General features: G+C 41.1%; 1 protein-coding gene across 1 annotated transcript in view; it reads left to right on the top strand.

Annotated features, from left to right (window-relative positions):
- Window positions 1-24,647, top strand: part of LOC140197951 (low-density lipoprotein receptor-related protein 1-like) — a 2,495,129-nt gene that overhangs the window by 1,202,120 nt on the left and 1,268,362 nt on the right. The window contains exon 16 of the mRNA XM_072258609.1: window positions 12,732-12,773. Coding sequence (XP_072114710.1) covers window positions 12,732-12,773 — 42 coding nt within the window. The remainder of the gene's footprint in view (window positions 1-12,731; window positions 12,774-24,647) is intronic.

The following is a 24,647-nucleotide window of genomic DNA, read 5'->3' as shown; positions in this document are numbered from 1 at the left end:
AATGGATTGGATGTCTGAGAATGTGGAAGACAAGTTGTGCAACATACTTGGGACAACAAAATTTGCTCTGCAGTTGGACTGTGTCAAGCAAAGAATCTTTTCTTCTTTTTTATGTTTGCTTCATAAAAGATGAAAGCATGGTTGAATTGTTACTTGTAAGAGGACTAGAAATAGATATGAAGGGGGAATCAAGATTTTGTGCTGCTGAGCGATCTCGTAGAGAGGAATATTCTGCTCACCAACATTTTTGCTTATGCAACAGATTGGGCACCTCCAATGACAGGACACCATTGGAGGGTGATTACTTTCTTGAAAAAAACTGAACCTGACATATTTACCATTCACTGTACAATTCGCAGACAGCGTCTTGTCACCAAAAAAACCTATGTGATTGGCTGCACAAATCATTAAATACTATTATCACAGTGGTAAATAAAATCAAGACCCATGCTCTCAACTATCAGTTATTTTAAGTGATTTCTCCTGAGAGTGATGAACAATTTAAGTGCCTGCAGTTGCACACAGAAGTCAGTTGGCTCACCACAGGAAACTGCTTGAGATGCTTTTTATGTGCTTTTTGAAACAGTGATAAAATTCATTGAAGGCCACATTCAGTAATCAACTCTAGAATATTAGTCAGAATTATTCTCAAAGTTTAATGAAATCAATCTTCAATTGGAAGAAAATAACATGAATCTTACCAAAATCACATCAGTCATCTCCACATTTCTGTCCAAGAAACCCTATTTAAGAGCAAATTAAGGGCCAATTTCCAAGTCTCTGAGTTGCAAGAAAAAGAAAAAATACCAGATGATGATCTTCAAATATAATGTACCCACATATCAGAGAGACTTCAGGATCTTCTGTCAATCCACATTCCAGTTTGGGATTTAACCGGAAGGATGGAGGAAGGAATGATCTGGCTACAAAATGACTTCAAACTGAAGCACAAAAGGGTTCAAGATGTTCTTTATTGCCTTTCCAACATCATCCTTAGAGGAGCGTGGTTTCAGTGTAGTCACCCAACTTTTGTCAAAGCAACAAAATAGATTGCAAATTGAACACGGGGATCCGAGACTCTAGTGTGCTGTTCAGCCTGATGTTGAGAAGCTGATGCTACTGCACTAAGCCCATCCATCTCATTGAAAGATGAAAAAGTAATGAAGTAGTGAATAATTGGACTACTTATGTACACTCTAAAGCTGTTGGTGAATTTTTTAGCTGTAATTAAATAAAGAGATAATTTTATTTGTAGCTTCAAATAGATTTGAACATTTTTTGCAATTATTTGACACTGCTTTGAAGTTGCAGTTCCTATTTTCTTTCACTGTGCATCATAAAACAAAATTCTTAATAGTTTTTATGTAATGGCCAGAAAGGGAGGTGGAGTTGTGGTTTGGGAACCAGAGCGGTGGTAACCTAAAAAAGCTTGGGATCCACTGTCTTAAATGAATCCAATCCATAACAGCGTGTCATGGTCTATGCAACCTAGATGGAACAGCGACCATATATTCCAATGTTGGCTCAGTTTAAGAATATTAAACAGACAAAGTATGTATCACTTTTTTTGTAAACTGCTATTTACTCTTTGTAAAATGAAATGCTATTCCATTTTTCATGTTATGCCTTGAGCATATTAGAACAAATTGAGAAGAAATGTATTTTGAGTCAGACTCATCGGATTGTGGTAAAGTGAGACCATCTATCATTTGAAATTCAGTAAGTATGTCTTAGAGTAAAACAAACCATTCCTTCTTCTGAACTTCATCACATGTAAACTGACAATGTTTTTTTCCCATTAATTATTTTCAAATAGCGCTCAATCTAAAATGCCCCCGATAGATTTTCTAATCTAACAATTGCATTTGAGTTTACAGACCCATAAAATTGTTTATTTAATTCCTATGTGCGTTAATTGCTAAGGTGAAATTACAACCACTTTGTAAGTCTTAATACACAAATGGAACTACTGTTAGACAAAATATAGTCTATTAGAATCCAACTTTAACAGCAATATGGACAGTGATGACCAAGTATTATTTTCCAGGATCAGATAATGCAAATACCATCATGTAATGAAAGGGCTTAAGTATACTGTGCTTGTCTGTTGCCATATGGGTGATGCAGAATCAGGCTAAGTATTTAAAAATATGTAAACCAACTGGTCAAATGTATTTTATGTAGCATATTTGTATAGTTACTATTGAACAATCTTTCAAAGGATAATACAAAAATCCATTAACTTTAATAACATTACTTTCACCCTGATGGTGTTCCACAGAAAAAGCATCTTCCTTTTTCTTTTGCTTCTATGTTTCTTAATGACCAGGAGTTTTCCCCTTATTAACAAGAGGATGGATAGATAATATGACATGGACAGTAATGGTTGTGTACTTGCTCCACGTTTGTGATCTGCATTATTAGTTTTATCTGCCCAATCTTTCTCATTAATGAGAGGGGAAGATGGATCACTCATGGAGGATCTGACGTCCGATCCTTTTTACCTTGTTGTGAGAACCCACTTGACATGGATCTGAACAATTCTGAGCATGCATCAATCATGGATGGCAGGGACTCATGAGCAGATGAGCCTGTGTGCTGCCAACAGTACTGATTATAACAGATCCAATCATCATGCTAACACAGATCTATGAAAGCACCAAAACATTTTGGTGACACTCTTTCACAAACTACCGAGAAATGTATTTTTGATAGGAGAGCCTTGCTTTTTCTCACATCCCAGGTTCAAGTGCCTTGGTGCCCTGTGTAAACTTACTGGTTTGATGTGAAATTAATTCTCCAGCTCTCAATCTGCCCAGGTTCTAAGCCCCTGCCTTTCTTCTCAGTTAGCAATCCAATCAGGCTTTTTTTATATTACTGGCTTATATCTCATTAAATTTGTTGTTTTGCAGCAGCAATACAGAACAAAGACACAAAATTACTATAAATTACAAACTGAATCAGTAGGGCAAAGAAGGTATAATGAAATTGGGTTCATGTGCCATTCAGAAAACTGCTGGCAGAGGGGTGGAAGCTGTTCTAAATCCAAGTGAAAAAAACTGTTCAAAAATTGTTCCTATGTCCTTAATTTATTTAGTTTCTTTCAAATGCTCAGGACCAAGCCAAGGCATTGATATTGCAACCTTCAGTGGCCAGGTTATTGATTTTAGCAGTGCAGCATTTTTTTATATCCATGAGCTATTCAAGGCAATTATTGTGGGCCTTGAAATGTCCTGACAGCAACAATTGGATAAGAACAGTTAATCTGTTTTCATAATGAAACGAATGCTTACCAGAGAACAAAAAGTACTCTGCAGTTTTAGATTTATAAGAACAGATAAAATCTCTCTGAAAGAAGAGTAGTAAGTGATATGAAGGAAATGATTGACATCATCAACCGCATGAAATGTATAAAGCTAATGATCATACATTTTGGCAGGTCAAGCATGCATCATTGTCTGTCATTTTCGAGCTTAGAAAAATAGAGGGCTATGGGTAACCCTAAGTAATTTCTCAGGTAAGGACATGTCTGGCACAGCTTTGTGGGCCGAAGGGCCTGTATTTGCTGTAGGTTTTCTATGTTTCTATGTTTAACTCTCGTTTCAGCTAGCTACTTAATATAGGGGATGAAAGCCCCCAGCCTGGCCAAACTTATGAAATCTCATTTGGGTGGATGCTGCGCGAGGAGTCCCCTGTTACAAATCAGTACCCCGAAATAACAAACAGTACACACTATGTGATTAAACAATTGAGATTTTTAATTCAGAATTTGACTATATGGTTAGTAAAGGGAACAATAAAAAGGGCCCATTCTCATGAAACAAAGTCTAATGTGCAAATGTTGTGGCTCACTGATAAGGCCGTTCGTCGACCATCGGCCTCCTCTGGTTATCGCTAACCTCTGGACACTCGCTCCAAGTCCACTCCTTCCGGCGGTCTACCAACTTTCCCCATTTGTGTTTTCTCTCCTCATCTCTCCCTGGCAAAAGACCGCGAAAATCTCTCTTCCAGACTCACAAGAAAGAACATTTCTCTCATTGGATAGCCCCAGCATTCCAAACCCTGTTATCTCTAATCATTACCCAAACATCGCTGCTACAGAAAAACCATTACTTTAGCAGTGAAACCTTACAGCATGTTACATATGTTTCTATCTTCAGTAGTGTAAATGACTAAAAAACATCTGATTTCAGCTATATCAGGAGCTCCTAACCTGGGGTCCACAGAACCTAGGTTAATGGTGGGGGTCCATGGCATAAAAAAGGTTAGAAACCCTGATGATCAAAATGATTAATATGACTTGTCATTAAAGTCTCAGAACTGGCTTTTGGAAAAGTAAAGTCTGTATCATTACTAGGACGAGGGAGATGTCTTCCTTTTTTAAAGAAAGGGGCTTCCCTTCCTCCACTATCAACTCTGCTCTTAAACGCATCTCCCCTATTTCACGTACATCTGCTCTCACTCCATCCTCTCGCCACCCCACTAGGAATAGGGTTCCCCTGGTCCTCACCTACCAGCCACCAGCCTCCGGGTCCAACATATTATTCTCCGTCACTTCCGCCACCTCTAACGGGATCCCACCACTAAGCACATCTTTCCCTCCCCCCCCCTGCATTCCGCAGAGATCGCTCCCTACACAACTAGCTTGTCCATTCGTCCCCCCCATCCCTCCCCACTGATCTCCCTCCTGGCACTTATCCCTGTAAGCGGAACAAGTGCTACACATGCCCTTACACTTCCTCCCTTACCACCATTCAGGGCCCCAAACAGTCCTTCCAGGTGAGGCAACACTTCACCTGTGAGTCGACTGGGGTGATATACTGCGTCCGGTGCTCCCGATGTGGCCTTTTATATATTGGCGAGACCCGACGCAGACTGGGAGACCGCTTTGCTGAACATCTACGCTCTGTCCGCCAGAGAAAGCAGGATCTCCCACTGGCCACACATTTTAATTCCACATCCCATTCCCATTCTGACATGTCCATCCACGGCCTCCTCTACTGTAAAGATGAAGCCACACTCAGGTTGGAGGAACAACACCTTATATTCCATCTGGGTAGCCTCCAACCTGATGGCATGAACCTCGACTTCTCTAACTTCCGCTAAGGTCCCGCCTCCCCCTCGTACCCCATCTGTTACTCATTTTTATGCACACATTCTTTCTCTCACTCTCCTTTTTCTCCCTCTGTCCCTCTGAATATACCTCTTGCCCATCCTCTGGGTCCCCCCCCCTTGTCTTGCTTCCCGGACCTCCTGTCCCATGATCCTCTTGTATCCCCTTTTGCCTATCACCTGTCCAGCTCTTTGCTCTATCCCTCCCCCTCCTGTCTTCTCCTATCATTTTGGATCTCCCCTCCCCCCTCCAACTTTCAAATCCCTTACTCACTCTTCCTTCAGTTAGTCCTGACGAAGGGTCTCGGCCTGAAACGTCGACTGCACCTCTTCCTACAGATGCTGCCTGGCCTGCTGCGTTCACCAGCAAATTTGATGTGTGTTGCTTGAATTTCCAGCATCTGCAGAATTTCTGTTGTTTCTGTATCATTACTGCAAAGTTTCTTGACATCTGCTGGGCTGTGTTTATTTTCAAGCCATCTGTGGACTAGCACATAGGCAGGAAAAGATGGTCTCTGTACAGAATTTTATTGTGTTTTCTACTGTCTGGAAAATAGTGATATTAGCAAAATTCAGTCAAGTAGTCCCAACATGCAGTTGGAAGTTCTACTGCCCGAACATGCCAATTGCTAGAGGAACAGTTTCAAGTTCTAAACTCAAATGAAGATATTAAGCCCTATCTGATTTAGATGGCCACAGATACCCTTCCCTGATCTCTTCCCAGTTTATCCTCCATGGTGAAATTTGCTGTCACTATCCACTGTTTGAGCAGTAAGTCTCCGCACCCTACCAAGGAGAAGATACTTCCAGCTGACAAAGTAGTTTAAACACAGTTCATTTATTTTTAGTGAAACTCTTTTATATCCAGACAAAACCCTTAAAACAATTTAAGAATAACAGAGGTTTTCTGGCTTATAAAAGATTTCCAAATACAAACTATTTCTAAAACACAAAGGATTTCCAAAGCACAGGTACAATTCCTATAAACTAGAAAGACATACCAATGATTCATCATAGAAATTGAAGGCAGAGGAATGGATACCGGTTCATCCCATCTTTCTGACATTCGTCTTGATGTTCCTTTACCGTTCCTAACAAGCTGACTACTCTCTTACATTTATATTGTTTTTATGCCACTTGGGTGATTGCATATATTTCGGACATTTTTTCAGAAAGACAGATAGTTTTAAAACTTCTGGAAACTGATACCCCAGACAGCTAAAATTAATGCTGTGTATGCTGACTCTTTGAGTGCTGGGATCTTCCAATTATTGACTGATCAACTATTTGAAAATAATAAGAAGAACTTTATTTATATAGCACCTTTCATACATCAAGATGCAGGCACAAAGTGATTTACATAAAATGTAATTAAATATCCCAAACTATATGAATGTAATCAACATCAACAGCATTAAGTAATTCAATAAGTAGGAGTTTTGAAACATTTCACTGTAGTAGCCCGGTGTATCACAATCAGTAGAGTATTCCAGATTTTTGGTGCAAAAGACCAAAAGGCCACAACACCAGTTCTTATATGCTCAGTTCTAGGAAACCACGGACCTATGATTACGATTAAGGATGTAAGGGGATAGACACTCCAAAATATACAGAAGAGCTAGCTTCTTCAAAGCCTTATATACAATTCAAACTATCTTAAAATTTATCCTTAAGAACACAGGTAGCCAGTGTAATGATGCCAAAACTGGTGAAATGTGCTCAGATTTTCATTTTCTAGTTCAGATTCTTGCTGCCACATTTTGAACAAGCTGTCGCTGATTTATATTTTCCTTAGACGGTCCTGAAAAGAATGCATTACTGTAATCTAATCAGTTAAAAACAAAAGCATGTATAAATTGATGCAGTAAGTGATAGTATCAATCTGGTCTGCAAGCATCCTTGAACTAAATACCTTTGCCAGTTTTGGTTGGTTTGAACCTGGCCAATTAACATAACCACAATATTTTACACTCCATCTCTTGAGCAGTCAGCCCCGTGCAGACAGTGTTGTTTGTCTGCAAAGCCGTCCTTTTAGCTTCTGAGTGATTACAGCTTGTAATTTACATTAAGGACTGAAGGCTGGCTCCTGTTAATGATAAGAAGCTGAACAAATGATATTAGCTGGAAATTTTACTGACTGAAAATCAACTCTTTGATCTCCAGAAGTGTCAGCTGTTGTGTTAGAAAGCTGAGTTTGGCAGAAAGAGGTGAAGTGAAAGGAACTGCACTTGACATTAAGACAATATTTGATTGAGAATGGTAGTAATGAGAGTGACTATCCATTACACCAGAACAAAATTTCCCCTCAGGAGGAATAAAAACACAAAGATTTAGATGAAAACAGACTAACATAAATTATGCTCTAATTTCAATATAAGCTGCATCTGCCATTGGGCAATATTGCCCAATGTTCCCTCTGGTCAATACATAGTAAATTGTCACTTATTCCGAATAGAAAAGCAATATGTGGCAAATACCAAAGACCTGCAATAAGTTAAAAAGATGGAAGTGCTAGAAATACTCAGTGAGCTTACAGAGAATAAAGAGACTATCTGCATGAAACAAATAAATGAAAAGAGGAGAGACAAACTTTATTACTGACTTTCCAACATCTCATTTGGAGTGCACTCATGTTTCTCTGCATTAATTTTGTGGTTTGAAGATACAGGTATCAACTGTAAAGTAACTCATTGAACAATCTACTTATTTGCCAGACAATAATAAGCAACACGCAATAGAAAGATACCCATTGACACAATTGGTGGATCAGATCTAATCTCTGAGGTCCTGCCACTACCAGCTGTGGACAATTAAACATCAAAGGATGAGGCTCCAGAAATATTCCCATTCCCAATGGTGGGGTAGTCCAGCGTGCTAGTGCAAGAGAGTAGCAAAAGCACTTGAATAATCCGCAGTCAGTGGTGCTGCATGGATGACCCATCTGTCGTCTCCTCCAGTGGTCCCCAGCAAATTCAATTCACTCCATGTGATATTCAGAAACTGTTTAAAGCATTGGTCACAACAAAGCCTCTGGGCTCTGGCTATTTTCCAGCATTAGTACTGAAAACCTATGCTCCAGAGCTTAATGTATCCTTGGCCAAACTGTTCTAGTATAGCCCCAATGCTGGTATCTACACAGCAATGTGAAAAATTGCCCAGCTATGTCACTTCCACAAAAAACAGGACAGATCCATCCAACCAGTTAGTCATTAGTCACTTCTTGATCATCAATCATTTGTGCCCTAAAGCAAGGGTTTGTAACCTTGGTTTATGCTGTGGACCAATACCACTAAACAAGGAGTCCCTGGGCCCCAGGTTGGGAAACCCTGCTCTTAAGCGTCACTCATTGAGCAACAATCTACTCACAGAAGCTCATTACAGGTCACTCAACCCCTGACCTCATTTCACCGTTAGTCTAAATATGGACAAAATGGTTGAATCCAGAGGTGAAATGAAAAAAATCAGTCCTTGACATCAAGACAATCTTTGATTGAGTACGGCAGCTATAAGTCCCGGCTAAATATGAGCCAACAGGTATTAGATGGAAAACATTTCTCTGCTGGAATCATGCCAAACATAAAGGAAAATGGTTATGGCACTTGGAAGTACTTCATCTTAACCACAGATCAACTTGCAGGAGTTCCTCATGGCTGTGTCATCAGTCCAAACATCTTTGGATGCTTAATGAATAACCTTGCCCTCATTCACAATGTCAGACATAGGACAAACATCTCCGATTGGTCAATAAATAACATTGCCTCATTCACAATGTCAGACATAAGATGTTCACTGATCATTGCATAATGTTCAGCACCATTTAGGATACCTCAAATAATGAAGCTGTCCATATTTAAGACCATAAGACATAGGAGCAGAAATAAGTCATTTGGCCCATCGGGTCTGCTCTGCCACTCAATCACGGCTGATCCTCTTCTCCTCTCCTCAGCCCCACTCCCTAGCCTTCTCCCTGTAACCTTTGATGCCACATCCAAACAAGAACCTATCAAACTCTGCCTTAAATACACCTAACGATCTGGCCTCCACATAGGCCTGTGGTAACAAATTCCATAAATTCACCACTCTCTGGCTAAAGAGATTATTCCATATCTCTGTTTTAAATGGACATCTCTCCATCCTGAGGTTGTGCCCTCTTGTCCTAGACTCTCCCACCATAGGAAACATCCTTTCCACCTCTACTCTGTCTAGGTCTTTCAATATTTGAAAGGTTTCAATGAGATCGCCCCTCATCCTTCTAAATTCCAGCAAGTACAGACCCAGAGCCATCAAACGTTTCTCATATGATAAAACTTTCATTCCTGGAATCATCCTTGTGAACGTCCTCTGGACCCTCTCCAATGTCAGCACATCTTTTCTTGGATGAGGAGCCCAAAACTGTTCACAATACTCTAAGTGAGGCCTCACCAGTGCCTTATAAAGCCTTAGCATCAATTCCTTCTTTGTATTCTAGACCTCTTGAATATGCAATGCTAACATTCAATATTACTTCCTCACCACTGAATCTACCTGCAAATTAACCTTTAGGGTGTTCTTCACAAGGACTCCCAAGTTCCTTTGCACCTCAGATTTTTGGATTTTCTCTCTAGAAAATAGTCTGCACATTTATTTCTACTACCAAAGTGCATGACCATGCATATTCCAACAATGTCATTTTATTTGGCACATTCTTAACAATTCTCCGAATTGGTCCAGGTCCTTATGCGGTCTACCTTTTTCCTCAACGGTACCTGCCCCTCAACCAATCTTTGTATCATCTGTAAATGGCAACAAAACCATCTATTCCATCATCTAAATCATTGATATACAGCATAAAAAGAAGCAGTCCCAAAACTGACCCCTGCAGAACACCACTACTCACTGGCAGCCAACTAGAAAAGTTTTATCCCACTAGCTGCATCCTACCAATCAGCCAATGCTCTAACCATGCAGTAACTTTCCTGTAATAACACAGGCTCTTAACTTGGTTTAGCCACCTCTTGTGTGGCACCTTATCAAGGGCCTTCTGAAAGTCCAAATATACAACATCCACTGAATCCACTTTATCTATCCTATTTGTAATCTCCTCAAAGAATTCCAACAGGTTTGTCAGGCAAGATTTTCCCTTAAGAAAATCATGCTGATTTTGTCCAACCTTGTCCTGTGTCACCAGGTACTGCATAACCTCATCGTTAAAATTGACTCCAATATATTTCCAATCACTGAGGTCAGGCTAACTGGTCTATAATTTCCATTCTGCTGCCTTTCTCCTTTCTTAAAGTGTGGAGTGACATTTGCAATTTTCCAGTCCTCTGGCTCCATACCAGAGTCCAATGATTTCTGAAAGGTCATTACTAATGCCTCTGCAATCTTTACCACTACCTCTTTCAGAACCCTCGGCTGCAGTTCATCTGGTATGGATGACTTATGTACCCTTAGGACTTTCAGCTTTTTGACCACCTTCTCCCTTGTAATAGTAACTGCACTCACTTCTCTTCCCTCCCATCCTTCAACATCTGGCACACTGCTAGTGTCTTCCACAGTGAAGGCTGATGCAAAAAACTCATTTAGTTTATCTGCCATTTCCTTGCCCCTGTTATTATTTCTCCAGTTTCATTTTCTAGCAGATCTATATTCACTCTCATCTCTTTTATTTTTTACATACTTGAAAATGTTTTTACTATCCTCTTTGATATTGTTTGCTAGCTTTCTTTCATATTTCATCTTTTCAATCCTATTGATTCTTTTTGTGGCGCTCGGTTGATTTTTAAAAGCTTCCCACTCCTCTGTCTTCCCACTAATTTTTGCTTTGTTATGTACCCTTTCTTTTGCTTTGACATTAGCTTTGATTTCTCTTGTCAGCCATGGTGGTACTACTTTCTTTAATTTTGGAATACATCTATCCTGCACCTTCCCATTTTTCCCAGAAACTCACACCATTGTTGCTCTGCTGTAATCCCTGCCGGTATCTCCTTCCAATTTACTTTGGCCAGCTACTCTCTCATACCACTAGAATTCTCTTTACTCCACTGAAATACTGCTACATCAAACTTTACTTTCTTCCTATCAAATTTCACGTTGAACTCAATCGTGTTGTGATCACTGCCTCCTAAGGGTTCTTTTACCTTAAGCTCCTTAATCACCTCTGGTTCATTACATAATACCCAATCCAGTATAGCTATCCCCTAGTAAGCTCAACAACAAACTGCTCTATAAAGCCACACACATCAAAGTTGCTGGTGAACGCAGCAGGCCAGGCAGCATCTCTAGGAAGAGGTACAGTCGACGTTTCAGGCCGAGACCCCTCGTCAGTACTAACTGAAGGAAGAGCTAGTCAGAGATTTGAAAGTGGGAGGGGGAGATCCAAATTTTGGATCTCCCCCTCCCCCTCCCACTTTCAAATCTTTTACTAACGCTTCCTTCAGTTAGTACTGACGAGGGGTCTCGGCCTGAAACGTCGACTGTACCTCTTCCTAGAGATGCTGCCTGCTGCGTTCACCAGCAACTTTGATGTGTGTGCTTGAATTTCCAGTATCTGCAGAATTCCTCGTGTTTGCTCTATAAAGCCATAAGCATTCAAAAAGCTCACTCTCTTGAGATCCATTTCCAACCAAATTTTCCCATTTGACCTGCATGTTGAAATCTACTATGACTATCATAACATCACCCTTTTGACATGCTTTTTCTATTTCCTTTGTAATCTGTGGTCCACCTTCCAGCTATTGTTGGGAGGCCTGCATATAACTGTCATCAGGGTCCTTTTATCCTTGCAGTTTCTTAACTCAACCCACAATGATTCAACATCTTCCAGTCCTATGTCACATCTTTCTACTGATTTGATGCCATTCTTTACCAGAGGAGCCATGCAACCCCTCTGCCTACCTTGTTATCCCTCCGATACAATGTGTAACCTTGGACATTGAGCTTCCAACTACAACCATCCTTCAGTCACGATTTAGTGATGGCCACAGTATCATTCTTGACAATCTGTAATGGTGCAACAAGATCATCCACCTTATTTCTTTTACTCCACGCACTAAGATATAACACTTTGAGTACTGTATTTGCTACCCTTTTTGATTCTGCATCCCTAATGCATTGGTACTCATCCTGCTGGCTGCAATTTTGTCCTATCATCTGCCTGTCCTTCCTGACAATCTGACTGTATGCTAGCTTTGCTTTTTTTTAATCATTTGTCCTACCCTAAGTTCCTTCACTCCAGTTCCCAACCCCTGCCAAATTAGTTTAAACCTATCCCAACAGCTTTAACAAACCTCCCCCCTTGTGTTCAGTTGTAACCCATCACTTTTGTACAGGTCATACCTCCCCCAGAAGAGATCCCAATGATCTAAGAACCTGAAGTCCTGCCTCCTGCACCAGCTTCTCAATCATGCATTAATGTGCCAAATCATCCTGTTTCTACCCTCACTAATGTGTGGCACAGGCAGCCATCCAGAAATTACTACCCTAGAGGTCCTACTTCTCAGCTTTCTGTCTAGCTCTCTAAATTCTCTTTCCAGGACCTCTTTGATGTCCTTCCTATATCATTGGAACCAACATGTACCAAGACATCTGGCTGCTCTCCCTCCTCCTCCAAAATACAGTGGACATGATCACGATCTGAGACGTCCCTGACCCTGGCACCTGGGGAGGCAACATACCATTTGGCTGTCCTGTTCATGTGCACAGAATCTCCTGTCTATTCTCCTGACTATTGAGTCCCCTATCGCTATTGCTCCACTCTTCTCCCTCTTTTCCTCTACGCCATGGTCTCATGTTCAGTGTCAGTAACCTGGTCTCTGTGGCAGTGCCCTGGGAGACATCCCCAACAACAGTATCCTGAATGGTATACTTATTATTGAGGGAAATGGCCACAGGTGTGCTCTGCACTAACTGCCTATTCACCTTTCCATTTTTCCTGACAGTCACCCAGCTATTCAACCCCTGCAGCTTAGAGGTGACTACTTCCCTACAACTCTGATCGATTATCTCCTCACTGTCCTGTACAAGCCGAAGGTCATCCAGCTGCTGCTCCAGATCCCTAATACGGTCTTCAAGGAGTTGCAGCCGGATGCACTTCACGCAGTTGTAGTTCCCTGGGAGACTCTGGGTCTCCTAGGGCTCCAACATCTGGCATGAAGAACAAGCAATGGCAGTTTACTACAGTAGGTACAGTAAGAGGGAAAAAAAAGGGAACCTTAACAGAATCTTACCTGGAGCTAACGTCTCTTTTGAGCCAAAGCCTAACTCTCCCACTCTCACCGCTAGCCTATCCTGAACAATCACCTCCCCACTTCTCCATTCTGTACTTTTAAACAAGCCTCACCAACCTGTGGGAAACCTCACTGCTGTGGCCTGCTCCTGTCATTCATTGAGCTGCCGGAATGAACTCAGACATGCATGAAACTCTCCTTTTAAGCAAGTGTTCTTTTAAAATTCTGTAACACCTGGAAATTATTCAAAACTATGCTAATATGAACAAGTAATGTACATACCATAAAGCGCAATGTCAATATTTAACAAAAGAAGATCTAGTTATCACTTCCTGACAGTCATGGCATTACCACCACCAAATCCCCCCCTATTAATATCCTGGATATTACTGTAAAATTGGAATCACTATATATACAATGCAGCTACGACAGCAGGTCAGAGATGAGGAATTTTGCAGTGAGCACTTGCTGCCTAATTCCCCAAAGCCTGCCACTATCTATAAGGTTCAAATTGAAACATTCAGCAATTCAAAGTACATGTATTATCAAAGTCTGTGTACAGAATACAGCTCTGAGATTCATCGTCCTGCAGGCAGCCACAAAACAAAGAAACACCATGGAGCCTGTTCAAAAAAAACATTAAGCACCCAATGTGCATAAAAAAAGCAAATTCACAAACAGCAAAAAGCGAGTAATCAGCACATAGAATATCAAACATCAAACTAGTAGCTTTCTGTTTAGTGCAGTTCAGCACCGCACTGCTAGCCAATCTGGGCACGCAGAATTGCCCCAATCCATATCGATTACCCCAATCAAACCGCAAAAAAAAGAGCAAGAAAGGAGTAACCAAAATCCAGGAATGCATGCAACATGAAAAACAGAAAAAGTGATGGAGTATACTCCACTTGCCTGGAGTTAATTGTGGACTTCAGGTAAGGGAAGTTGGGAAAACACACACTCATCCCCAGTGAGAGATCTGCAGAGGAAAAGCTGAGCTATTTCAAGTTCCTAGACACCAACATGTCTATTCTGGGCCCAACACACCAATGCAATCGTGAGGAAGACAGGCCAACATCTCTACTTCATTAGAAGTTTGAGGAGACTTGGTACATTACCGAATACTCTTACAGAGTTCTATATATGTGTGTTGGGGAGCATTCTGACTAGTTGCATCACAACTTGATGTGGGGCTTCCAATGCTCAGGAACACAAGTGGCTGCAGTAGGTTTTAGACTTACCCAGCTTCAGCACGGGTCCAACTCTTCCTACCATCGAGGATATCTTCAAGAGCTGGTGTCTCAAGAAGGTGGCAAATCAAGCACCTTACCATCTGGGGCATACCCTTTTCTTGTTGCTACCATCAGGAAGGAGGTACAGGACTGCACTCAACAATTTAGAAACAGCTTTGTCTCCTCCATCATCAGATTTCTGAACTGTCCGTGAAATCATGAACAATTGTTATTCTTTTTCTTTGCACTATTTATATTTATAGTAAGTTTTATGTTCTTGCACAGTACTGCTGCCATGAGGCTACAAATTTCACATCATATAAGTTAACGATAATAAATCTGGTTCCGATTCTCAAGCTTGACAATGCATAGAACACGAAAGACTTCTTGATAGGCATCCTATCCACAACCATTCACTCCTCAATACACAGTAGCAGCAGTTTGTAACATCTACAGGATGCAATGGAGCACCTCAGCAAGAGTCCTAAGACAGCAGCTTCCAAACTGCTGATTTCTATCGGCTAGAAGGGAAAGAACAGCTAAAGCACAAGAACGCCACCACACATTTCTGAATTGGAAATACATTCCTGTTCCTACAACCTTGCTGAGTCAAAATAGTGAAGCTCTCTCCCTAATACCTGCAGCAATTCAGGAAGGCAGCTCACTGAAGGGTACTGGGGATGGGCAGATGAATGCTGGTTCAGCCTACAAAGCCCACATCCCTTGAAAGAACTGTAAACATTGCTATGATCACCAGGTGAGTAGTTTTAGCATGTTACTAATTCCCAGTGCTTCATGGCAGTAATTTTTTCAAACTAAATACAGCATTTCAACCAAAAAAAAATGTCCTGAACAACCTTGAGTTGTAAAGATGAAGGTGGAGATTATTCCCACTGGCGTCCTTCAACGAATGCAATGTCTGTGGAAAGTCATTACTAAAAGTGTGATAGTTAGGAGGCTGGCAGAGATCGATACTGTTTGCAGGAGTCTATCTGTGAACCTCTGCCAGATGACTTGGGTTTATCCATTTGTTAAAGAATAATTGCCCCCTTTCAAATTTAATAGAGGCTCACAAATGAATTCAGAAATAGCAATTTTACCAATAATTATGTAAATGACATAGCATATTTATTCAATCCAGCTGTTCTATGATACAACCAAAAGTTCCCACCTGCTTCAAAAGGGCAACAATTATACCAGTGTCAAAGAAAAGTAGAGTGAGCTGCCTCAATGAGTATCATCCAGCAGTACCACATCTATCGTGATGAAATCCTTTAGAGGTTGGACATGGCCAGAATCAAGCCCTACCTCAGCAGGGAATTCAGACATCCCACCCTGCAAAACCTCATTTCAGGGAGGTAGAACCATCAATTTGCGGGAGACTTCCGGGAGAAGTGGGATGTCTGCAATAGAGTAGCTCCTTAGCAGCCAGCCAGCTAGTTTAAATAACGTTAGCTATGCTAATGAATGAGCGACACCTGTTAAACTTACCTCAACATGTCTTTTACAGTCTTAACCCACCATGGGCAATAGAAAAGTCACTGTTGCAAACAGTGCAGCGAGCAACACTGTCATTAATTTTGACCCTTAATAGGCAGGGGTACACTTTAGGGTAGTCTGGGGTGACGTACAATTTATATTTTCTTATTTTGGAACACTCTGCCATGGTGCTCTCTCACTCACTCGCTCTCTCTCTCTCTCTCTCTCTCTCTCTCTCTCGTGGTCGCTCTCTCTCTCTCTCGCGCTCTCTCACTCTCTCGCTTGCGCGCTCTTGCTTGCTTTCGCTCACTCTCTCTTGTGGTCGCTCTCGCACTTTCTTGCTCGCTCGCTCTTGCGCGCTCTCTCTCTCGCTTGCTTGCTCTCGCTCTCCCTCGTGGTCGCTCTCACGCTTTCTCTTTTACTTTCTCTCTTGCGCTCTCTCGGTCGCTCACTCTCAAAAAAATTGACTTCCGTGACATTGTTTATAATTTGCGGGCATCAGGGAGCCACTATCGATATGCAGGAGACTCCCGGAACTTCTGGGAGAGGTGGGATGACTGGGAATTGGACCGGCTGTTAATTGGCCTATGGCCACAATAGGCGTACAGCAGACACAATCTCAAAGGCTCTTCACACAGCTTTAGATCAGCGAGGCAATACAAACACCTATATCAGGATACGGTTTGTTGACTATACCTCAATGTTTCACACCATTATTTTTACAGTCCAGATCACTAAGCTATGGAACTTGGGCATCTGTACCTCCCTCTGCAGTTGGATCTTTGTGTCACAACTACGGATTTGGCAGCGCAGCAGATGCGGCGAGTGCGCCTGTGAATGTGCACGTGTCAGCTAATTATTATTTCATTTTGATAGTATTTAACTCCGTTCATTCTGTTGCGGTATTTGTCGAGACTTGGACACAGCAACACTTCGCTTTCTGCATTCTGCCTTGCCTAAGAAATTGAAATGTTGAGTCAACTGAATCTGAAGACCTCGGGTATTTGTTTAATTCTTAGTTGTTCTTTTCAGCCACAGCGTAGGCTTCGTTTTCCATTTGAGAATTATAGTTACCGGCGCTGTTTGGCCTAGCATTTATTGTTTTCTTTCCCTGTAACATTGTTAACATTAAAGTCTGTGAACTATCAACCCGCATCACTGTCTCTCACTCTAAACTTGGACCATGTCCGAAACTAGGGTGACAGCTTGACTTCCTAAACAGAAGACTACAATCTGTGCAGTTTGGTAATGATACCTCCTCCTCGCTGACGATCAACACTGGTGCACCTCAGGGACGTATGTTTAGCCTACTGATCTACTCTCACTATAACCATGATTGTGTGACATCGGCATAGCTCAAGTGCCATCTATAAATTTGCTGATGTTGAAAATAACCATATAACAATTACAGCACGGAAACAGGCCATCTCGGCCCTTCTAGTCCATGCCGAGCTCTTACTCTCACCTAGTCCCACCGACCTGCACTCAGCCCATAACCTTCCATTCCTTTCCTGTCCATATATCTATCCAATTTAACTTTAAATGACAACATCGAACCTGCCTCAACCACTTCTGCTGGAAGCTCGTTCCACACAGCCACCACTCTCTGAGTAAAGAAGTTCCCCCTCATGTTACCCCTAAACTTTTGTCCCCTAACTCTCAACTCATGTCCTCTTGTTTGAATCTCACCCATTCTCAATGGAAAAAACCTATCCACATCAACTCTATCAATCCCCCTCATAATTTTAAATACCTCTATCAAGTCCCCCCTCAACCTTCTACGCTCCAAAGAATAAAGACCTAACTTGCTCAACCTTTCTCTGTAACTTAGGAGATGAAACCCAGGCAACATTTTAGTAAACTTCCACTGTACTCTCTCAATTTTATTGACATCTTTCCTATAATTTGTTGACCAGAACTGTAAACAATTCTCCAAATTTGGCCTTACCAATGCCTTATACAATTTCAACATTACATCCCAGCTCCTATACTCAATGCTCTGATTAATAAAGGCCAGCATACCAAAAGCTTTCTTCACCACCCTATCCACATGAGATTCCACATTCAGGGAACTATGCACCATTATTCCTAGATCCCTCTGTTCTACAGAATTCTTCAATGCCCTACCATTTACCATGTATGTCCTATTTTGATTAGTCCTACCAAAATGTAGCACCTCACATTTTTCAGCATTAAACTCCATCTGCCATCTTTCAGCCCACGCTTCTAACTGGCCTAAATCTCTCTGCAAGCTTTGAAAACCTACTTCATTATCCACAACGCCACCTATCTTAGTATCATCTGCATACTTACTAATCCAATTTACCACCCCATCATCCAGATCATGAATATATATGACAAACAACATTGGACCCAGTGGAGATCCCTGAGGCACACCGCTACAAGTTGTTCTCCAATCTGACACATAGTTATCCACCACTACTCTTTGGCGTCTCCCATCTAGTCACTGCTGAATCCAATTTACTACTTCAATATTAATGCCTAATGACTGAACCTTCCTAACTAACCTTCCATGTGGAACCTTGTCAAAGGCCTTACTGAAGTCCACATAGACAACATCCACCGCTTTACCCTTGTCAATTTTCTTAGTAACCTCATCAAAAAATTCAATAAGATTTGTCAAATATGACCTTCCACGCACAAATCCATGTTGACTGTTCCTAATCAGACCCTGTCTATCCAGATAATTATATATACCATCTCTAAGAATACTTTCCATCCATTTACCCACCACTGACGTCAAACTCACAGGCCGATAATTGCTAGGTTTACTCTTAGAACCCTTTTTAAACAATGGAACCACATGAGCAGTATGCCAATCCTCCGGCACCATCCCCGTTTCTAATGACATTTGAAATATTTCTGTCAGAGCCCCTGCTACTTCTACACTAACTTCCCTCAAGGTCCTAGGGAATATCTTGTCCACTTATCACTTTTCCACTTATCCACTTTTATATTCCTTAAAAGCGCCAGTACTTCCTTTTCTTTAATCGTCATACTTTCCATAGCTACCTTTCTTGTTTCCTTTACCTTACACAATTCAGTATCCTTCTCTTTAGTGAATACCGAAGAAAAGAAATTGTTCAGAATCTCCGCCATCTCTTTTGGCTCCGCACATAGTCGTCCACTCTGATTCTCTAAGGGACCAATTTTATCCCTCACTATCCTTTTGCTATTAACATAACTGGAGAAACCCTTTGGATTTATTTTCACCTTACTTGCCAAAGCATCCTCGTATCTTCTTTTAGCTTTTCTAATTTCTTTCTTAAGATTCTTTTCACATTCTTTATATTCCTGGAGCACCTCATTAACTCCCAGCTGCCTATATTTATTGAAGATCCCTCTCTTTTTCCGAACCAAGTTTCCAATATCCCTTGAAAACCATGGCTCTCTCAAACTCTTAATCTTTCCTTTCAACCTAACAGGAGCATTAAGATCCTGTACCCTCAAAATTTCACCTTTAAATGACCTCCATTTCTCTATTACATCCTTCCCATAAAACAAGTTGTCCCAATCCACTCCTTCTAAATCCTTTTGCATCTCCTCAAAGTTAGCCCTTCTCCAATCAAAAATCTCAATCCTAGGTTCAGTCCTATCCTTCTCCATAATTATATTGAAACTAATGGTATTGTGATCACTGGACCCACAGTGCTCCCCAACAACCGTCACCTGACCTATCTCATTCCCTAACAGGAGGTCCAACACTGCCCCTTCTCCAGTTGGTACCTCTATGTATTGCTTCAAAAAACTACCTTGCACACATTTGACAAACTCCAAACCATCCGGCCCTTTTATAGAATGGGCTTCCCAGTCTATGTGTGGAAAATTAAAATCTCCCACAATCACAATCTTGTGCTTACAACAAATATCTGCTATCTCCTTTCAAATTTGCTCCTCCAGTTCTCGGTCCCCATTAGGTGGTCTATAATACACCCCTATAAGCGTCACAACACCTTTCCTATTCCTCAATTCCACACAAATAGCCTCCCTAGATGAGTCCACTAATCTACCCTGCCAGAGCACAACTGTTATATTTTCTCTGACAAGCAATGCAACACCTCCCCCTTTTGCCCCTCCTATTCTATCACACCTGAAGCAACAAACTCCTGGAATATTTAGTTGCCAATCACACCCCTCCTGCAACCACATTTCACTAATAGCTACAACATCATATTTCCAGCTATCAATCCATACTCTAAGCTCATGCACCTTTCTTACAATGTTCCTGGTATTTAAATAGACGCTTTTCAGAAGCTCTCCACCAAAATATTGAACCATTGGCAGAATCTCATATACAGATGAGAGAGCATACAGGAGCAAGATATACTAGATAGTTGAGTGGTGTTGCAGCAACAACCCTGAGCTCAGCATCAATAAGACCAAAAAGCTGATTGTGGACTTCAGGAAGGGTAGGATGAGGGATCACAAACCAATCCTCACAGAGGGATCAGAGGTGAAGAGAGTGAGCAATTTCAAGATCCTGGGTGTCAAGATCTCTGAGGTTCTAACTTGGTCCCAGCATATCAACGCAGCTATAAATAAGGCAAGACAGTGGCTATATTTCATTAGAAGTTTGAGGAGGTTTGCTTTGTCACCTAAGATACTCAAACTTCTACAGATGTACCGTGGAAAGCATTCTGACAGGCTGCATCACTGTCTGGTATTGATGGTGGGGGGGTGGGGGGATTGCTACTGCACAGGATGGAAGGAAGCTACAGAAAGTTGTAAAATTAGTCAGCTTCATCTTAGGTACTAGCCTCTGTAGTACACAAGTCATCTTCAAAGAGTGGTGTCTCAGAAAGGCTGTGGCCGTTATTAAGGGCATCCGTCATCTAGGGCATGCCCTCTTCTCATTGTTATCATCAGGAAAGGAGTTCAGAAGCCTGAAGGCACACACTCTGCGATTCAGGAAGAGCTTCTTCCCTTCTGCTATCTGATTCCTAAATGGACACTGAATCCATGAATACTACGTCGCTTGTGTTACTTCTGCTATTGGACTATTCTTAATTTAACTATTTAATATGCATATATATACTTACTGTAATTGCTTTACACCCTATCCTCATTACATGCATCTTCAGACTATACGGATTCCCAGTTATGCGAGGAACCTATTTCTACCAACGTCTTGTTATATGCATCCAAAATTCACAGTTATGCGAGGAGCACTGCCTTCTCGCCAATACAAGTCATGTGCGCACACCTCACAGTCTCACTGTTGGGACGAGAAGCACCGCTTTCCCGCCAATACAAGCCAGGTGTGCGCGCCTCACAATTTCTCTCCCGCCACTCTCGCATTGGTTTTGGCAAAGTGTGGATGCGCGATCTTAAACTTTTGTTGGTCTTACCTACGGTGCAGTGATTTTGTGCTTGAAATATTTAACTATGCCTCCTAAGCGTCCGATGTCATGTCTTGGGCCGTCAGCCGAGTGGCAGAGAACCAGTTGGAAATTATAAACAGCATGGCATCAGCTGAAGGTAACACAGCTTTGGGACGCTACTGCCAGGAACAGAATCTTGCCTTTAAAGTTCTTTTGTTGCTTGACAATGCGCCAGACCATCCTAAACATTTGGACAGCATTCATCCTAACATAACAGTGCATTTCCTGCCACTTAACACAACATCGCTGATTCAACCGCTCGACCAAGGTGTGATCCACATTCAAGGCGTACGTATTTTTTTTTACCGCAAACTATCTCTCAGATGCTGCAAGCAACAGACGATTTTGAAAATCCCGGGAGTTTACCAACGGTGAGGGAATGGTGGAAGTCAGAACACTTGGTACAAATGGCGATGGACATGGACCCAAGTTTAGAACGGAGTCAGCATTTCAGTCGTTCCCTCAATCCTTCTTCCCTACAAGCAAATTTAAAATAAGATGCTGCCAAGCAAGCAACTCTCACCACTTTATGCAAATCGCTGTAATCTTTCTGCTGCCGGCAGTTCAAAGAGCTCTGTGAGTCTTCTTTCACCCCTTGCTGAGCTTGATATTATCCTGACGACCACAACCATCCACCTCATCCGTGTAAAGCTGCCCAACACCACAACAACCACTCATCTCCCGGAGTGAACACACCTGCCACTGTTGGTGAGTACTGTACATCAGAGGATGTTAACTTTCTATGCTTTATTACATTGAATATTACCTTAAATTGATTAAATATAATATGAATGTTGTCTTGTAGTACTGCTTTTGTGTCGTATTGGTATAAAAATGTGAATAAGTTACAGATAAAACATATTTAGGAAGCCCTCTGGAACGCATCCCTATTCTCTCCATTTAAATAATTATTCACATTATGTGATTTCACATTATGCGTCAACTTCGAGGAACATATCCCTCGCATATAACGAGGATAGGGTGTACTTATTTTTGTTCCCTATATTGTGTATTGCATTGTACTGCTGTCATTAAGTTAACAAATTGCCAGTGATAATAAATCTGATTCTGATTCTGATATTTAAGCTCCAACTGAGCTGACTATGTTTTATTTAATCTTACCTTCCACCCTCTTTCACATTTTTATCCAGCTTCCCATTAAGTTCATCTACATATTTCATCCCAGTCATTCCATGTGGTATCAATCTCCATATTGTTAATCTTGGAAGGTTTAATAATTGAATTTATCAATGACATGCTATATATGATCCGTGAATACATCTCAATATATACACCGTTGAACACTTTCATAATTTTAAATGGGGCAGGATCACTGGACAAAATGGCGTATGGTGATCATGTGTTCAGCATATCATGATTGCTTAATCCTCTAACTGACAGTTATTTCATAGATTCCTCTTTAATAAAATGTAAAGCTTAAATAAGTAAGGAAGATTGCTCTTTGCCATTAATCTTGAATGTTCAATTCATGCAATGATGTGAAATGATTGGTTTGTGTCTTCATTCACTTTCAACTGGACAGCAGTTAGACCATAAGCCCATAAGACATAGGAGCAGAATTAGGCCATTTGGCCCATCAAGTTTTCTCTGCCATTCCATCATGGCTGATTTATTATCTCTCTCAATCCCATTTTCCTTCAGGACTCAGTTAGGATATTTCCTGAAGAGGCAGTAATTGTTTCAACTTCTGCTTCACCATCTGTGATGATTATAGTCATCCCTCTTTGAAACAAAGGAAGTTATTTGCATTGATGTCAAATGAAACTATCTACAAACTCTTTCAAATATATGCTGCATTCAGACTGTTTTTAGGTGGTACATAATTACTGCACCATCGAGCCCAGCATATCAAATTGATGTTCATAGATTGTAATTTCCTCAGAAGAATACTTAAGTCTCTAAAGTTTTAAAAAATATTTATCTAAAACGTTTATTTTTCCCAATTTATGTTGTTCTTCTCTGTGAGGGAGGAGGCAAGGGATTTGATCTTATCATTGTTTTTTTGTGAGGGACGCTTGGGGTTTGCAAGATTTGTTTCTTTTCTTTCTTCATGTCGGGGGTGTAATAGATTTTCTTTTCCGCAGCTCCGATGGCTATTTGGAGAAGACGGATATCAGTGTTCTACCATACATGGCATACTTGACAATAAAATTAATCTTTGAACCTTTGAACCTTCATATTTGACCTCTATTGCGTATATTCATTCCAAACTTGAGTTGGTATGCAATAAAAATATGTTAATATGTAATTTTAAATTATTGATTTGACTACTTTCTTTCTGGGTTGCTCTCAATGATATCAATGCTATCAGGTTGGAGAAGCAATATCTCAAATTCCATCTGGATTGTCTACAACCTGATGGCATGAACATGGATTTCCCTAACTTCTGGCAACCATGCCCTCTGGTTCCTTCCCCTACCCCACCTTTTAGTTTTTTGCCTCATTCTGGTGGGCCTCTCAATCCTTCTCTCCTCTTCTACCACTCTCATGACCTGCCCACTACATCCCTCTGGTTTGCTATCACTTTTCCTTTATTTCCCTGTTGTCTGCTGTCAGCTTTCTTTAAGTTCACCCTGACAACTGCCATTGCCCCACTTCTCACATCATCACCTAATTTCCCCTCACCTGTTCCCACTTGTCATCTTCCAGCTTGTACTCCTTCCAATTCCCCTCCTCCTTATTCTGCATTCAACCCCCCTCCCCTCCGTTCCACACCTGATTAAGTGTTCACTCTCTGACTTACTGAGTTCCTCCAGCATTTTGTATGATTTTACATTATTTTTATTTTGTATTTCAATATTTTTAATCATCTTTTATTACGTGATAACCTTTATCAGTATTTGGCCTTTACTAGATGGCGGGTACATTCAGATTTGCTTGCTGCATTTACATTTTGGACTAAGGTGTCTTCAGACAATACGTTCACCAAAGCCAAACAAAAAATGGTTTTGATCAGGATCATGTAAGCACAGCTCAATTAGCAACACGTTTTGGCATTTGGGTTTCTGATCTTTCTCTGTCCACCTGCTGTGTGTTTCATTTATTGTCCGTCTTTACTGCAAAATACCAACAGATTCTTAGCTTTCAATCTACAATTTCTCTGGAGCAGAAATCTAATGTTTTATTATGATCAAGGTTCAATATATAGACCATAAGACATAGGAACAGAATTAGGCTATTCAGCCCATCGGGTCTGC

This window comes from Mobula birostris, chromosome 5 (genome assembly GCF_030028105.1).
Source record: "Mobula birostris isolate sMobBir1 chromosome 5, sMobBir1.hap1, whole genome shotgun sequence".
NCBI lineage: Eukaryota > Metazoa > Chordata > Chondrichthyes > Myliobatiformes > Myliobatidae > Mobula > Mobula birostris.
The sequence above is the reverse complement of the archived record's forward strand: the minus strand, read 5'-3'. Positions and strand labels throughout refer to the sequence as shown.